Raw genomic sequence first — 18,417 nt, 5'->3', positions numbered from 1 at the left:
CTAAACTCATAGAAAATATCCATATTTAGGGTTTTGACATATTTTGTTAACATCAGCCCTGTGTTGGGCGGTACGGTGGCGCAGTGGTTAGCACTGCTGCCTCACGGCGCCGAGGACCCGGGTTCGCTCCAGCCCTGGTCACTGTCCATGTGGAGTTTGCACATTCTCCCTATGCCTGCGTGGGTCTCGCCCCCACAATTCAAAGATACGCATGGTAGGTGGATTGGCCACACTAAATTGCCCCTTAATTTAAAAAAAAAAGAATTGGGTACTCTAAATTTATTTTTAAAACTATCGGCCCTGTGTATAATCGACAAGTCATGACAGCGAAGCAACATCACTTTTCAAAATACTGAATTTGCTCTGTAATATTGCCTTTTCGAAACTGAGGAATTAAAAGTCTTTTTCTGTTCCTCATTTGCTGAAAATGCTGCCTCTTCCTGCAGTTTAGCACTACAGACACAGAGTATCCTCCAAGTAACTCACCCAAGTGGTCATTTTTCATGTCAACCGAAGCATTGAATGTTTGCAGATTTGACCATGGTGGTGGAATCATAGCTAAGCTTTGTTATCTCCTCACCTGATGGTCATGAATGCACTTCGCAGCATGGATAGTGAACAGAAATAGGAACTCTAGTTAAATTCCCCCTGGAGACCTCCGGCCTTGACTGATATCAGTTAACTCTCCACAGAGCAGGAAGAGAACCATTGGTCTATTGCAAAGTGCAGTTCAGTATCAAAATGGGCAGCACATATACTTTTCAGGACATCTCCAAAATCGGTGTGCCTGATATATCAAATTTAGTGCTGATGTAATTGGTTGCTTAGGATAGACACATTATCCACTGAAGGTAAAGATTATAATCAGAAATTCCATTTGATCTGAGCATTGACTATAAATCACATCTTGTACAAGTTTACATGTGAAGCTAAACCATTTGTGTTAAAGCAGTTTCCATTCTATAAATCTAACACACCCTCCCCACTAGTCATCATGCTGTACCAAATGAACAATAAATCAAGCAAACCAATTAGCCTGGGAAACAGGCAATTGATACATCCAATGGCCAATGTTGTTAGCCTACAATATTGAAGCTTTGGATGAACAACCCTCAATTCCTCTCTCTCCCAATCCATAAGGAAGCACTGAGTCTCTGCATTATGGCAGAAAGATGACAAACATAAGTGTTGAAACCCACAGCGACGAATCCTGGTCCAGCATTCCAAAGTTGCAGTGTATCAAACCTAAAATGACATGGCTCAACTTAATGTTCTACCAAATTGAAAACTGACTTTCAAATAAATCAATTTATTCAGCTTGCCTCAAAATACAGAAGCAAGTCCTTGCAGGCCTTACTCAAAACAGACTGTCATCCCAACATAATATGCACTTTCAGTCAATTCTTATCTTTTAAAACTGAACACAAAAGGCTGAAAATGATGGCCACTCGAGGGGACCTGACTTCATTTGTGGAATTAAACCGCTTCCTTGTGTGAAGAGGGATCAAAAGGAGCACTCGAGACCAATGCTGATTGGCCCTTTCCCTTTCCTGAAACTGGGTATTATCAAATTGAATGGGTCATTCAAACACAAATACACTGGATGTCTCAAACTCTCAACGTGTTGAACCTATAACACAGGATGCGTGATCAACATGACCACCCAATTTATTTAGTAAAGGGCTTTGAACTTGTAAATATCACATGTGTTTTCTGTCCGCTTTTGAAAGCAAGAGGATGTTTGCAGAGTTGCACAAAAAGCCATCAAACAGCCAAGGTAATGAACAGCAAATTCCTTGAAAGTGAGAGAGATCCCACAGAGAGTCGTACTCCTCAACCCCATTCCAGTTTAAGTTCATCTGAGAACCAACCTCTGAGTAATCTGACTACAAAAAAACCTAAAACGCTGCTGAAAATACTTCACTTTACAAGAATTCATTTCAATTTTAAAGCAACAACTTGAGTCCAGGCCTGCCACAAGACAGACTGAGATAATTATAAGTTATGATAGTATATTACCTTCAAGTGTATCTCATCTTTGTTTGTGAGACGAATAAAGGGGGTTGGGGGGGGGGGGAAGAGAGAGACCTGAAAATGGGGAGGGGAGACCTCAGCAACTCCATAGCAGGGTGTCATCACTTTAGAGGGGTGGGGGGGGTAATGCCCCTGTGTGCGGGAGATGACATTGCCTGTGGGTGAGGGACCCTCAAGCTCACTTCGGGATCGGTGCACCCTTTCAAAATGGTGGCCTGATCTCTGAGGAGCCAGTCTCGCTGGCGGGTTCAGCTCTCTATTACTGAAAAAAAAGTTCAAAGTGTGGGCTAGAGAAGGGAGAAACTGCCCAAGGCCCCAAAAAATTACTTAAGGGTGAATACCAGTGTGGATCTCACCCAAAAAGCCAGCAGGAAACACCCAGCCAAACACACCAAAACGACACTTAGAAATGTTTTGGTTAAAATGCGCCCCATATCTCTTACATAAGAACTAGGAACAGGAGTAGGCCATCTGGCCCCTCGAGCCTGCTCCGCCATTTAATGAGATCATGGCTGATCTTTGTAGACTCAGCTCTTCTCCGGCCCGTACACCATATCCCCGAATCCCTTTATTCTTTAGAAAGGTATCTATCTTTTTCTTAAAAACGTTTAAAGAAGGAGCCTCAACTGTTTCACTGGGCAAGGAATTCCAGAGATTCACAACCCTTTGGATGAAGAGGTTCCTCCTACACTCCGTCCTAAACCTACTTCACCTTATTTTGAGGCTATGCCCCCTAGTTCTGCTTTCCCTGACCAGTGGAAATAACCTGCCTGCATCTATCCTATCTATTCCCTTCATAATTTTATATGTTTCAATCAGATCCCCCCGCATCCTTCTAAACTCCAATGAGTACAGTCCCAGTCTACTCAACCTCTCGTCATAATCTAATCCCCTCAACTCTGGGATCAACCTAGTGAATCTCCTCTGCACTCCCTCCAGTGCCAATATGTCCTTTCTCAGGTAAGGAGACCAAAACTGAACACAATACTCCAGATGCGGCCTCACCAACACCCTATACAATTGCAGCATAACCTCACTAGTCTTGAACTCCATCCCTCTAGCAACGAAAGACAAAACTCGATTAGCCTTCTTAATCACCTGTGGCACCTGCACACCAACTTTTTGCGACTCGTGCACCAGCACACCCAGGTCCCTCTGCACAGCAGCATGTTTTAACATCTTACCGTTTAAATAATAATCCATTCTGCTGTTATTCCTCCCAAAATGGATTACCTCACACTTGGCAACATTGAATTCCATCTGCCAGACCCTAGCCCATTCACCTAACCTATCCAAATCCTTCTGCAGACTTCTGGTATCCTCTGCACTTTTTGCTTTACCACTCATCTTAGTGTCGTCTGCAAACTTTGACACATTGCACTTGGTCCCCAACTCCAAATCGTCGATGTAAATTGTGAACAACTGCGGGCCCAACACTGATCCTTGAGGGACCCCACTAGTTACAGGTTGCCAACCAGAGAAACACCCATTTATCCCCACTCTCTGCTTTCTGTTAGTTAACCAATCCTCTCCCCATGCTACCACTTTACCCTCAATGCCATGCATCTTTAGTTTATGCAGCAACCTTTTGTGTGGCACCTTGTCAAAAGCTTTCTGGAAATCCAGATATACCACATCCATTGGCTCCCCGTTATCTACTGCACTGGTAACGTCCTCAAAAAATTCTACCAAATTAGTCAGACACGACCTACCCTTTGTGAACCCATGCTGCGTCTGCCCAATGGGACAATTTCCCTCCAGGTGCCCCGCTATTTCCCCCTTAATGATAGATCCCAGCATTTTCCCTACAACCGAAGTTAAGCTTACCGGCCTATAATTACCCGCTTTCTGCCAACCTCCTTTTTTAAACAGTGGTGTCACGTTTGCTACTTTCCAATCCTCTGGGACCACCCCAGAGTCTAGTGAATTTTGATAAATTATCACTAGTGCGTTTACAATTTCCCTAGCCATCTCTATTAACACTCTGGGATGCATCCCATCAGGGCCAGGAGACTTGTCTACCTTCAGCCCCATTAGCTTGCCCAACACTGCCTCCTTAGTGATTACAATCATCTCAAGGTCCTCACCTATCATATCTTTATTTCCATCAGTCACTGGCATGTTATTTGTGTCCTCCACTGTGAAGACTGACCCAAAAAACCTGTTCAGCTCCTCAGCCATTTCCCCGTCTCCTATTATTAAATCTCCCTTCTCATCTTCCAAAGGACCAATATTTACCTTAGCCACTCTTTTTTGTCTTATATATTTGTAGAAGCTTTTACTATCTGCTTTTATGTTCTGAGCCAGTTTACTTTCATAGTCTACCTTACTCTTCTTTATAGCTTTTTTAGTAGCTTTCTGTTGTCCCCTAAAGACTTCCCAGTCCTCTAGTCTCCCACTAATTTTTGCCACTTTGTATGTTTTTTCCTTCAATTTGATACTCTCCCTCACCTCCTTAGATATCCACGGTCGATTTTTCCCCTTTCTATCGTCTTTCTTATTTGTCGGTATGAACCTTTTCTGAACACTGTGAAAGATCGCTCGGAAGGTTCTCCACTGTTCCTCAACTGCTTCACCATGAAGTCTTTGCTCCCAGTCTACCTTAGCTAGTTCTTCTCTCATCCCATTGTAATCGCCTTTGTTTAAGCACAAAACACTAGTGTTTGATTTTACCTTGTCATCCTCCAACTGTATTTTAAATTCCACTATATTGTGGTCGCTCCTTCCAAGAGGATCCCGAACTATGAGATCATTAATCAATCCTGCTTCATTACACAGGACCAGATCTAGGACCGCTTGTTCCCTTGTAGGTTCCATTACATACTGTTCCAGGAAATTATCCCGGGCACATTCTATAAACTCCTCCTCAAGGCTGCCTTTACCAACCTGGTTAAACCAATCGATATGCAGATTAAAATCTCCCATGATAACCGCTGTACCATTTCTACATGCATCCGTTATTTCTTTGCCTATTGCCTGCCCTACCATCCTGTTACTATTTGGTGGCCTATAGACTACTCCTATCAGTGACCTTTTCGCCTTACTATTCCTGATTTCCACCCAAATTGATTCAACCTTGTCCTCCATAGCAACAATATCATCCCTTACTAGTGCCTGGATGCCAACCTTAAACAACAAAGCTACACCACCGCCCTTACCGTCCATTCTATCCTTTCGTATAGTCTGATACCCTTGGATAATTAACTCCCAGTCGTGACCATCTTTTAACCATGTTTCAGTAATGGCCACTAAATCATAGTCATTCACGATGATTTGCGCCATCAACTCATTTACCTTATTTCGTATACTACGTGCATTCAGGTAAAGTACACTTATGCTGTTTTTTATGTCTTTGTTATGAATCCTAACACCTTGATCAGTAACTTTTCGCAATTTATTTTTCCTTTTACCCTTTCTCCTAATTTTCCTTGTCTTTGAACCCATATCTCTACATAATAACCTGTCACGTAACCTGCTGCCTTGATCTCCATTAACCATTATACTGTCCATAGCTTTACACTTCCCTTCCCCCCCAACTTGCTAGTTTAAAGTCCTTGTGACCAACCTATTTATCCTATTCGCTAGAACACTGGTCCCAGAATGGTTCAGGTGAAGACCGTCCCAACGCTACAGGTCCCTCCTGCCCCAGTACTGATGCCAATGCCCCATGAAATGGAATCCCTCTTTCCCGCACCACTCCTTTAGCCACGTGTTAACTTCCCTAATTTTCTCAACCCTATGCCAATTGGCACGTGGCTCGGATAGTAATCCAGAGATTATAACCCTGGAGGACCTGTTCTTTAATTTAGTCCCTAGCATACCAATTAGGCAGTGATGAAAACACATAAATTCTGTCCATGACAAGGCTCCATCTTTTGAATTTCAAACCAACTGGTAATGTTGACTAACTTGTATTGGATGCTGTGACAATTTGTAGATAGCACGAGCCAAAGGTAAAGTTTGCAGGTCCATCACCATATACAACGTATGCATCAGCCCCAGGAATCCTGTCCCTCGTAGGTCAGTCCCTGGATCTGTACCTAGTAACAGTACAAAATTCATGAGCAAACATGAAAGTCAAACTTATTCACTATTTTGCTCGTTCACATGCATACACTTAGGAAAGCACATTACTGGGTTTTGTTATCTGTCAGACATAATTTGAAGAAATTACAGCAGTTTTCTCGATGTAGTACACCTATCAGAATGTAAAACAGCCAGTTTAACAAACCAACTGAAGTGTATCACTGCTATAACACTGCTATAACACTGTTACATATCCATACTTATTGCTGCCAGATATAACACTTGTGCAGTTGCATTGCTCAACCTCAGTGTAAACACGATGAACACATTTTGCTACATTTCACACATTTAAGACTGCCAACAGAATACATTTGTTCTTCGATAAAATTCCCTGTTGAACTCCAGCCTGAAAGGCATTGGGATCATTGCAACGTGAATAAACTGAAAAGAAGAATGTTTCCTTGCTCTGACCTTGAAATCCTAATTGTTCCCAATGTGATCCATATCGTGCACAGTCAAACTTCGCCCCAGTCAGTTTCTTGTAAATTGTCTGCAAAACTCGAATGTGAACTTTCTGATCATTGTCCAGGGAGCCTGCGCCAAAAGAACACATCAACATCTTGTACAATTAAAGTGTAGCAAGTAATTTTTGTTTTTCATTAGATTTTAGGTTTTACAACCCTATGAGTAACAATTTCAAACCTAGGATACTTACTTTGTGCAACAAATGAGTGAACAAAAACATTTTTTTTTTCATTAGTCTGAGATCCTCCAACTATCTTGTGATGTCAACCACCCTGTCTATTCATCCTGAATACCCAGTTATACCGACTAACTCTGTGCTGGCACACACTGCTAGCTCATTGAAGTGTCTCATGCAGCTCATTACAATGGAGCACAAATTAAACTTTTTTTTAATAAAATTTTTATTCTCCTCCTTTTTCACATTTCCTCCTGCATTTACACCCATCAACAATAAACAATAATCAGCAAAAGATATGTCAATCCCCATAACAGTAACAACGCTCCCATCCTCCCACCAACCCCCAAACATCAGCCCGCATGTTTACATAAACAAATGACAAAAAGGAATCAGGGATTACCCATAGTCACCCTTAATATACACAGCCGCCCATCCCCCCCCACCCCCCCCCCCCCCTCCCAAGTAATGTTCGATGTTATCCAGTTCTTGAAAGTGCATAATAAATAGTGCCCATGACTTGTAGAACCCTCCGAGCTTCCCCTCAGTTCGAACTTAACCTTCTCAAGGATCAAGTATTCCAAGAGGTCCCCCCGCCACGCCAGGGCACTGGGTGGAGAGGCTGCTCTCCATCCCAGCAGGATCCGCCTTCGGGCGATAGCACAAATTAAACTTAAAGAAAGAAAGACTTGCTTTTAAATGGCACTTTTCACGACCACCGGACTTCACAAAATGCCTTAGTCATTGAAGTACTTTTTGAAGGTCAGCTCCTTTTCTAATGCAGGACATGTTGCAGCCAATGTGCACAAAGCAAACTCTCACAAAAAATGTGATAATAGTCAGATAATCTGGTTTTGTGATGCTGATTGTGGGATACACATAGGCTGAAACAATGGGGATAACCCGCCTGTTCTTTGAAGTAGTTCCATGGGTTAGTTTACATCTACCTGAGCTGGCAGATGGAGCTTTGGTTTAAGTCATCCGAAAAGTGGCATGTCCAACAGTGTAGAACTCGCTCAGAGATGGAGTGCCAGGCTTGACTTTGGTGCCCAAGTTCTGGAGTGGGACTTGAACCCGGATCCTTGTGGCTCAGAGTTCTATCCATTGAGCCATAACTGACAGTGACATTGCTTCACGTGGGAAAACGTGAAAGAAATGGTTTCCAGGTAAAAAGAAAAAAAAGCAGTATCAATTTGAGTGCCACATCCTGATTGTGGTGCAAAACACTGAGAGCAGGATTTTCTGGTCCTTCACGAAGACAGTATATTCCCCCGTCCCGCAGAAGGTGATCCCCAGGCAGGTTCCCTGGCATGGTGCAGGAGGGCCATGCACCCACCATGGACCTCGGCAGAACCAGAAGATACCGCCAGTAACAAACGGCAAGTTGCCTCCGCCGTCAGAAATTCGCAGTCTCAGTGTCTCACATATGCCTCACAATAAAATGTACAGCATATTGAAACAAGATGCAGTCTTACTTCAAATTAAATGAACTGCTTGCCATACTCACACTGGCCAATCGCAAACACCAAGTCCCGCTCCTCCTGTAATTCCTTGTGCAACCGCGGAGGGCCAAAGAGAAAATGAGTGATAGCAGAAAATCCTGTCCTCCGCACAGTTGGCTGGATGTTTTTCTGTAAGTGCAAATAAAAAGCCAGACCCTATCAATTCTGGAATGCTATCCACAAACCTCCAGATTCTGTCATGTCTAGAACATCCTGCCATTTAGCCTACGCACTGCTGGCCATGAAGCGTCTGATTTTCAAATCGCATATACCATCACATATGAAACAATCTGCCTTTGTGCTTCCTGACGGATCTGGTCTTGAGGACCCTCCTGCAAGTCTTAAGACCACCTCACATTGAACGTGTCTGCCAAAAGACCTCTGAAACTGTCACATATTTGAGCATTCTCCCCAAGGAAAATGTCAAGGGCAGCAGTCTGATTTTATACGGTAGAGCAATCATTCACTCAAACCTTTTGCATGACTAATTAGGTTTTGGGACAAATCTGCAAGGAGCACTTTGAAAAGTAATTTTCTTCAACAAACCATCGAAATGAACAAAAACTGAGTGTTGTACTTTTGGTTTCCTTCTCTTATAGTGTGCTTACCCTATATTCACAGAGATCAGCCGTTTGAAAATGCTGAAGTGCTTCATTGAAGGAGATGAGCGGGGTGCTTCCAGTTATGTCATTTGGACCTAGAAGAGAACAACAAATATTTTTTTTTTTATTAAATATTTTATTGAAAATTTTTGGTCAACCAACACAGTACATTGTGCATCCTTTACACAATATTATAACAACACAAATAACAATGACCTATTTTATAAACAAAAAATGAATAAATAATAAATAACAAAAATGAAAACTAGCCCTAATTGGCAACTGCCTTGTCACAAGTAACACTCTCCAAAAATATAATTTAACAGTCCAATATATAATTATCTGTAGCAACGACCTATACATACTATACAGTATATATTAACAACCCTGAGAGTCCTTCTGGAAAATCCCCAAACTCCCCAAGTATCCGCATTATTTCTGGCATCCCCTCCGCCGGGTCCGCCACGTATAGTAGCAAATCGTCCGCATACAAAGATACCCGGTGCTCTTCTCCTCCCCTAAGTACTCCCCTCCACTTCTTGGAACCCCTCAACGCTATCGCCAGGGGCTCAATCGCCAGTGCAAACAATAATGGGGACAGAGGGCATCCCTGCCTTGTCCCTCTATGGAGCCGAAAATATGCAGATCCCCGTCCATTCGTGACCACGCTCGCCACTGGGGCCCTATACAACAGCTGCACCCATCTAACATACCCCTCTCCAAAACCAAATCTCCTCAACACCTCCCACAAATAATCCCACTCCACTCTATCAAATGCTTTCTCGGCATCCATCGCCACTACTATCGCCGTTTCTCCCTCTGGTGGGGCCATCATCATTACCCCTAACAACCTCCGTATATTCGTGTTCAGCTGTCTCCCCTTCACAAACCCAGTTTGGTCCTCGTGGACCACCCCCGGGACACATTCCTCTATTCTCATTGCCATTACCTTGGCCAGGACCTTGGCATCTACATTTAGGAGGGAAATAGGTCTATAGGACCCGCATTGTAGCGGGTCCTTTTCCTTCTTTAAGAGAAGCGATATCGTTGCTTCAGACATAGTCGGGGGCAGTTGTCCCCTTTCCTTTGCCTCATTAAAGGTCCTCGTCAGTACCGGGGCGAGCAAGTCCACATATTTTCTATAGAATTCGACTGGGAATCCATCCGGTCCCAGGGCCTTTCCCGCCTGCATGCTCCTAATTCCTTTCACCACTTCTTTTACCTCGATCTGTGCTCCCAGTCCCACCCTTTCCTGCTCTTCCACCTTGGGAAATTCCAGCCGATCCAAGAAGCCCATCATTCTCTCCCTCCCATCCGGGGGTTGAGCTTCATATAATTTTTTATAAAATGTCTTGTAGTGGTGCCTCCCTCGATATGTGACCCAGTCTTGCCGGTTGCAGCATTCCAAATTTTATCTTCTTTTTATGAAGCACCGCCTTGGCCCGATTAAAGCTCGCCCTCCTTCTCGCCACCTCCGCACTCCAGTCTTGATAAACGCGGATCACCGCGTTCTCCCATTTACTGCTCCGAGTTTTCTTCACCCATCTAAGGACCATTTCTCTATCCTTAAAACGGAGGAATCTCACCACTATGGCTCTGGGAATTTCTCCTGCTCTCGGTCCTCGCGCCATCACTCGGTATGCTCCCTCCACCTCCAACGGACCCGCCGGGGCCTCCGCTCCCATTAACGAGTGCAGCATCGTGCTCACATATGCCCCGACGTCCGCTCCCTCCACACCTTCAGGAAGACCAAGAATCCTCAGGTTGTTCCTCCTTGCGTTGTTTTCCAGTGCCTCCAACCTTTCCACACATCGTTTCTGATGTGCCTCCTGCGTCTCCGTCTTCACCACCAGGCCCTGTATATCGTCCTCATTCTCGGCTGCCTTTGCCTTCACGACCCGAAGCTCCCGCTCCTGGGTCTTTTGTTCCTCCTTTAGCCCTTCGATCGCCTGTAGTATCGGGGCCAACAGCTCTTTCTTCATTTCCTTTTTGATCTCTTCCACACAGCATTTCAAGAACTCTTGTTGTTCAGGGCCCCATGTTAAACTGCCACCTTCCGACGCCATCTTGGTTTTTGCTTGCCTTCCTTGCCGCTGTTCTAAAGGATCCACTGCAATCTGGCCACTCTCTCCTCCTTTTTCCATCCGTATCCAGGGGGGATTCCCTTCTGGTTTACCGCACAGTGTTTTTAGCCGTCAAAATTGCCGTTGGGGCTCCTATCAAGAGCCCAAAAGTCCGTTTCACAGGGAGCTGCCGAAACGTGCGACTCAGCTGGTCATCGCCGCACCCGGAAGTCCCCGAGAACAACAAATATTGACAGCAATTAATGACAATAACCTCCAGACAACCTTTCACAGAAGCAGACAAAATCTCAAACTCTCTACCAGGTTCAGTTTCACTTCAAGTTTTAGAAGTTTATTCACAGCGGCTGTGATTGCAGCATGTTCATTCCACTGCAAAACACTTTGTGGGACTGACAAGGTAACCAGAACCAGGTAACTTACTCTTTTTTGAAAAAATGTTTTTATTCTCCATTTTCACATTTTCCTTCAAAATTTACATTCCACCCACAAACAGTAAACGGTAACAAATACAAAATCAATCCCCTTAACAATACCAACGATCCCATCCTCCCACCACCCCAAACAACGGCCCACCTGTCAATATATGCATCCAATAAAACAAACTCTCCCACGGTGGAAACAAAAAACAAAGGAGTAAAAGAAAAAGGCGTCCGGGACCGCCCATGGTCACCATTGACCTGTAGAGTCTCTTCCCCCCCCTCCCCCCCTTACACTCAACGCCATCCAACCTCTGAAAGAGTACCGTACATGATACCCAAGAGTTGTACCCCCCCCCAAAGTCTCCAACGCCTCCCGTCCACTGCCTCTTGTAAAACTTCTCCCTCCAACCTCGGTTCCTTCCCCCCAACTTTCCACCCCGGCTAGACCACTCGGACCCTGTTCTGCCAGGCTCCAATGGCCGCAGCGCCTCCCCCCCACCTCACTCCCGTTCACTGGCCGGCCTTAACTGGCCAGCGTGGATGCCCCCGCCCGGGTCCCTTTCCCCCTTGCCCGGCCCTAGGAAGGCCCAGAAATCCCCTTTTAGCACACAAACCCCGCATAGCCACCTACACCCCAAAGAGCCCTCATTTCCAGGGTAACTTACTCAAGCCGCACTGAACCATTCATTTCTCAGGCCAGTCTTCTGATGGTGAATTTTTATCCGCTCCAGCACGGAGTTGATTGGGTGCAGGGTCATGTTGCCAACTGTACTGGGACATTCTTCTGACGTTTCCATGTTATTTTAACGAGGTAACAAGCACGCTTAGATGTCATTCCAAATGTGTTTGCCATGTTGCTATGGGGTGCAATTGTCTTCAAGGGTTCTGCTCAAGCACACAAACATGGAACAGGCGGAACGGCACCCTGGAGTGTCTCCAGGGCCATCAGAGACCCCTGGGTGGACAGGGTCAGTACAGGATAGCTCCCTGGCCCTCCCCCTGGAATGCGGGCACCTCGACACTGCCAAGATGCCTAAATGGCACTACCAAGCTGACAGGAGCACTGCCTGGGTGCCAGGGTGGCAGTGTAAGGGTGCCCAGGTGCCTGAAGGCCTGAGGATCAGGGCCTGAAGGGGGGCCATGCCCATGAAATGAGATTGGGGGTGTGCAGGACAGATAAGTTGGGGGATGAGGGGGGTCCTAGAAGGGAGGGTTGCTGTAGGGGGACGTGTGGGGGACCCACAAGCTCACTTAGAGATCGGGGCACCCTTCCTAAATGGCGGCCCAATCTCTGAGTTCAGCTCCCCAGCACTAAAAAAAATTCTAAGTGTACACTAAACCGGTGAGAAACTCCGCAGGGCCCGAAAGAATGACTAAGTGTCATTGAATAGTGGTGGGGAACGTGCCAGCAGGAAGCCCCCTGAAAAACCCGCCACAAACTAACATTTGAACTTTTCTGGAGAATCGTGCCCATGGCATTTATCTTTGGCGATCTGAGCAATTGTGGAGTCACAATGTTGAATGTCATTAGCATACAACATAAGAAAGCCATGTGGCTCTGCAGAGAAATCCTTACCTTCCTGTTCCTCCACCGGAAACTCTGAAAGCAAAGAAAATCACTCAGCCAAAGTTGAAGCAAATACACAAAACTTTACTCATTGAATTAACATGTTGAATTTTCCCATTTATTAATTTTTTTTCTTTCATGATCTCCCATTCAATATGTGAGGGCAAGAGAACTTAAGAACATAAGAAACAGGAGCAAATGGTGACCATTTGGCACCTCAAGTCTGCTCTGTCATTAAATACGATCATGGCCAATCTTTTGCCACAGCTCCTCTTTCCCTCCCACTTTCCGTATGCCTTAATTCCCAGAGACCAAAAATCTGTCTCCCTCTGTCTTCAGTATATTCAACAATGAAGCACAACACTCTGGGGTAAAGAATCCGTACATTCACAATACTTTGAATGAATAGGTTTCTCCTCACCCTATTCTGAAATGATCAATCTCTTATTTTGAGACTATATCCCCACGTTCTAGATTCCCTCGCCACAGTGAAAAAGACCTCTCAATGCCTCGTCAAGTCCCTTCAGTGATTCGTGTTTCAATAAGATCACCCCTCGTTAATCTAAACTGCAGAGAATAAAGGTCTCTCATCATAGAACACTCATTCCAAGAACTAACCTAGTGACCCTTCACTGTACCACCTCCCATGCAAGTAAATGACTCAAAAATGGAGACCAAAACTGCACCAGGTACCGTGGCACAGTGGTTAGCACTGCTGCCTCACAAGGCCAGGGACCTGGGTTCAATGCCGGCCTTGTGCGACTGTCCATGTGGAGTTTCCACTTTCTCACAGTGTCTGCTTGGGTTTCCTCTGGGTGCTCTGGTTTCCTCCCACAGTCCAAAGATGTACAGGTTAGGTGGATTGGCCATGGTAAAACTGCCCCGTAGTGTCCAGGAGTGTGCAGATTAGGTGAGGTTATGAGGAAAGGGCGGAGGAGTAGGCCAAGATATGAATTGCTCTTTCAGAGGATCGGAGCAGACTCGATGGGCCGAATGACCCCCTTCAACACTGTAGAGATTCTATGATTCTCGGTGTGGTCTTTTGGGGGTTAGTTAGCTCAGTTGGCTGGACAGCTGGTTCATGATGTGGAGCAACGGCAACAGTGTGGATTCAATTCCCATACTGGCTGAGGTTATTCATGAAGGCCCCACTTTCTCATCCTTGCCCCTCGCCTGAGGTATGGTAACCGCCAGGTTAAAATGAGTCAGCTCTCAAAGGGGAGAGCAGCCTATGATCCTCTGGGACTGTGACGACATTTACTCACCAAAGCCCTGTGCAATGATAGCAAGACTTCCTTAATCTTGCACTCTCTTCCTCATGCAATAAAGGCCAACATGCAATTTGCTTTCCTAATAGATTTAGTGTTAATTGCACAAGTATATGCAAATGTCTGAACAGCAAGATGTATAAGATTCCATCTTTTAAAAAAAGTTTTGCTATTCTGTTCATTTTTTAAAATAAATTTAGAGCACCCAATTCATTTTTTCCAATTAAGGGCCAATTTAGCATGGCCAATCCACCTACCCTGCACAACTTTGGGTTGTGGGGGCAAAACCAATGCAAACACTGGGAGAATGTGCAAACTCCACATCGACAGTGACCCAGAGCCGGGATCGAACCTGTGACGTCAGCACCGTGAGGCAGCAATGCTAACCACTGCGCCACCATGCTGCCCTTGCTATTCTGTTCTGACTACCAAAGTGAATAACATCGTACTTTCCCGCATTATTCTTCATCTTCCATCACTCTTACCCATTTATCTAACCTGTCTATATCTCGGCATCAGAATTTGCAAATTAATTTCTGGGGCAGTTAAGCGTCAACCACATTGCTGAAGGTTTGGGATCACACCGAGGACAGACGGCAGATTTCCTCAAGGATATCAGTGAACCAGATTTTTAGTGAATTCAAATTCCACTATCTGCCCTGGTGCATTACCCGAGGTCTCTGGATTACCAGTCCAGTAACAATACTCCTGTGCCACCTTCTCCCCTATGAGATGGGATGTGAATATTGCTGGCTAAGCTAGCGTCTATTGCCATCTGTAACTGCCCTTGAGAAGATGGTAGTGAACTGCCTTCTTGAACTGCTGCAGTCCATATGGTGTAAGTAAACCCACAATTAGGGAGGGAGTTCCATGATTTTGACCCAGCGATAGGGAAAGAACAGCGATATCTTTCTAAGGGTGTTGAGTGGCTTGGAGGGTGATGGTGTTCCTAAATACATGCTGCCCTTGTCATTCTGTATGGTAGCAGTCGTGGGTTTAGAAGGTACTGTCTAAGGAACTTTGGTGAGTTGCTGCAGTGCATCTTATGGTGCACGTTGCTGTCACTGTGCATCGATGGTGAAAGGAGGGAATGTTTCTGGATGGCGTGCCAAACAGGTGGTCTGCTTTGTCCTGGATGGTGTCAAGTTTCTTGAGTGTTGTTGGAGCTGCACTCATCCAGGGGAGTCCTGACTTGTGCCTTCTAGATAGTGGACAGGCTTTGAGGTGTAAGGAGGTGAGTTATTCGCCGCAGGATTACTAGTCTCTGATCTGCTCCCCCACCGCAGTATTTATATGCTAATCCAGTCACTTACTGGTCAATGGTAATCACCAGGATGTTGATCTCAGCCCCACTGTTCCCGTTTAAGGAAACAAAATTAATATGAAGTCTCCTTCAGGTCAACAATAACTTAGTAACCTGCTATGAACTATGTAATCAGCTGCCTTTACTGTCTACCATCACCGTTAAAGGCATCATACACACAAAAATCATTGTGGGTCAAGATGCACGTGGAACAGAAAAAAGAGGCATTATGTAGTGTCACTGCTGGGGAACCTCCTCTTGGGAAGGGTGGGTGGGGTGTGACAAGGTTCAACAGTGAATCCTCACTAGCCAAATAAGATAGGGCTTGAAAGGCAGAAACTGAGAAGTTGTTTCCCCTGGTTGAAGAATCTAGAGCATGGGGCACAGTCTCAGGATAAAGGATGGATCATTTTGGACTGAGATGAGGAGAAACCATTTCATTCCAAGGTGTGTGAAGCCAGGATATCTGTGATCCCAGTCAACACTCGGATTTCTTTTTTGTGTACGCACAACTAGGGAGCCAGTGAATTACTTGTAATTCCAAATCTTTCAATTAAGTCCTTTATTTTCTTTGTTTGTATATCAGCCTGAATGCATTCATCAAAGTTCCCATCTTTCCTGACCTGGCTGTTTATTTTGCTCTGAATCTACTTGCATTCTGTGGACCATATGTGAAATGGGAGTTTTCTCTATTATGACCATCTGCAAAGCAGAGAACTCAAATATTCACTCCACTGGTACAAAAAGATCAACAGTTTGGTTAAGCAGGAACAAATTACACATACAAACACAAAAAAAGAGCCACGTTTTGTTTAAACAAATGTTAGGTGGTTCTTAAAGTGGAATAAGGCCACTGTGATACTGGACTGATGAGGTGACAACTTCACTGGCTCTGCAACCATGTGTAAATGCGATACCACTGCAAAGCTGAGTTCATTAGTCAATAAAATGAACTGAAAAACATTTTGTTAATGACTTGGGTTTGCAGTCAATAAAAAGAATGGCCCAGCCAAGAACTTCCTATTGGCTGGAGAATAATTCAGAGAATAATTGACCCGACTCTAATTTTTTCACAACACACACACTGGACTGTGTAGAATGGGCCTCATTTAAAAAAAGACTGGAAATGAACTGGAGTTATTAATGTCTAACTCCAACAATCCTGGAGCTGAGTTGACACGCAGAGTGCTGATGACTGTGGTTCCACCCCTCCCCAGTGAATTCTCTCAGCTTATAAATAACCGGACATTTCTTTCTGCTGAACTGTAACTGGGAGCACGATTGAATCTGAATATTCAAACTCATCTGTGACCACTGCAAGTTGCATAAGATGATAAGAAATAGGAGCAGAAGCTTATTGGCCCTGCTCGACCAAGCAGTATGATCAATGCTGACCTGATTGTGGCTTTAACTCCACTTTATAGCCGACCACCACCCACCCACACTGCTAAACCCCCTCCAACCCAGAACCCTTGACTCATTTGTCAATCAAAAATCTATCTAACTCAGCCTTTAATATATAAATTAATCCAGCCTCAACTTCTAATTGGGAAAGAGGATTCCAAAGACTAACGACCCTCTGAGAGAGGAAATTCCTCCTCATCTCCATCTTAATTGGGAAACTCCTTGGGCTGAATTTTCCGCGGTCGGGACTCTCCGTTTTGCCGGCACCCCGGGTTTCCCAGCGGCCTGGGGCTGTCCCACAATGGGAAACCCCAATGACCAGTCGGCGAAACGGAAAATCCGGAAGGGGTGCTGAACCAGAAATGTGGTGCAGCAGGACAGAGAAACCGGCCCCTTATTTTTAAACCATGTCCACTAGTTCTAGATTCTACCAAGAGGGGAAACATCCACTCAGCATCTACCCTGCCAAGCCTCCTCAGAATTTTATTTATTTAAATAAGATTTCCTCTCATTCTTCTAAGTTCTGTCATGTGAGTGTCCCTTTCAGAAATGTTTTTGGCTTATCACATGACTTCAATGATGCCATTGTGTGGGTGGAGCTGGGCTGTGGCTCTGTGAGTTTTTACTTTCGTTTGGGTTGGGAGCTGGCTGTGGCTCTGAGTTTTACTTTCGCTTTGAGTTTGGACTGGTTTTGTACTGCACAGGTTGAAAAGAAGTGTTTCTCTAACTTCATTTTAAAAGCTGTTTCCAGATTGCTTGATAGCTTAAAAGAGATAACTGCTTCCCGGAAGGAATTCAAACCTGCTGTTTAGAAAAGGGAAACAGAGTATCAATAACAAGTCTTAAAGACAGTAAGTATGCCGTGTGCTGGGCTACACCTTTGAAAAGGTCTTTTTTTTGTTTTATGGGATCTTGTTATTGAATTGGAACAGTTAAAGGGAGAATTTATTAACGGTTATACATAGGTTACTGGAGCTTTCTGTTTGTAGTTGATAAAAATGTTTACTGTGTGCGTTTATAAAAATGTTAACTAAATTCGTAGAATAAAGTTTGTGTTTGATTAAAAGACCTCTGTTGAATAACACCTGAAAGGCAGTCTCTTGTGGTCATCGTAACCAAAATCAATAAACAGTTGTAGGTCAGGTGAACGCCATGATATACTTTGGAGTTTTCTAAACCCTGGCCCATAACAATTCCAATGAGTAGAGGCTCTCCCTGCTCAACCTTTCATCCTAAGACAACCGCTTCATCCCAGGAATCAGCTTAGTAAAGCTTCTCTGGCTTGCTTCCAATGGAACTATATTCCACTTAAGCACAGAGTACTACAGATGTGGTCTCACCAATGCCCTCTCCAGTTGTGGTGAACTTCCCTACTTTATTGCAAGGGGCATGGAGCACGCAAGACCAACATTCCATTTTCCTTCCTGATAGTTGCTGTGTCTGCTTACTATTGCTTTGTAACTCATGTACAGGGACATTCAGATCCTTCTGTATAGAAGCAATCTTCA

The 18,417-nt window shown here is 44.7% G+C and overlaps 1 protein-coding gene across 4 annotated transcripts in view; it reads right to left on the bottom strand.

The window, feature by feature from the left end:
• Window positions 1-18,417, bottom strand: part of elmod3 (ELMO/CED-12 domain containing 3) — a 45,328-nt gene that overhangs the window by 2,233 nt on the left and 24,678 nt on the right. For all 4 annotated transcript variants that reach the window (XM_072485747.1, XM_072485748.1, XM_072485745.1 and 1 more), the window contains 5 exons: window positions 12,944-12,967; window positions 8,871-8,959; window positions 8,268-8,391; window positions 6,532-6,654; window positions 5,944-6,074 (listed from right to left, as the gene is read on the bottom strand). In XM_072485747.1, the coding sequence (XP_072341848.1) occupies window positions 5,944-6,074; window positions 6,532-6,654; window positions 8,268-8,391; window positions 8,871-8,959; window positions 12,944-12,967 (491 nt within the window). The remainder of the gene's footprint in view (window positions 1-5,943; window positions 6,075-6,531; window positions 6,655-8,267; window positions 8,392-8,870; window positions 8,960-12,943; window positions 12,968-18,417) is intronic.

Source organism: Scyliorhinus torazame, chromosome 20 (assembly GCF_047496885.1).
Source record: "Scyliorhinus torazame isolate Kashiwa2021f chromosome 20, sScyTor2.1, whole genome shotgun sequence".
NCBI lineage: Eukaryota > Metazoa > Chordata > Chondrichthyes > Carcharhiniformes > Scyliorhinidae > Scyliorhinus > Scyliorhinus torazame.
Note: the sequence above shows the minus strand (reverse complement) of the source record. Positions and strands in the feature narration are given on the sequence as shown.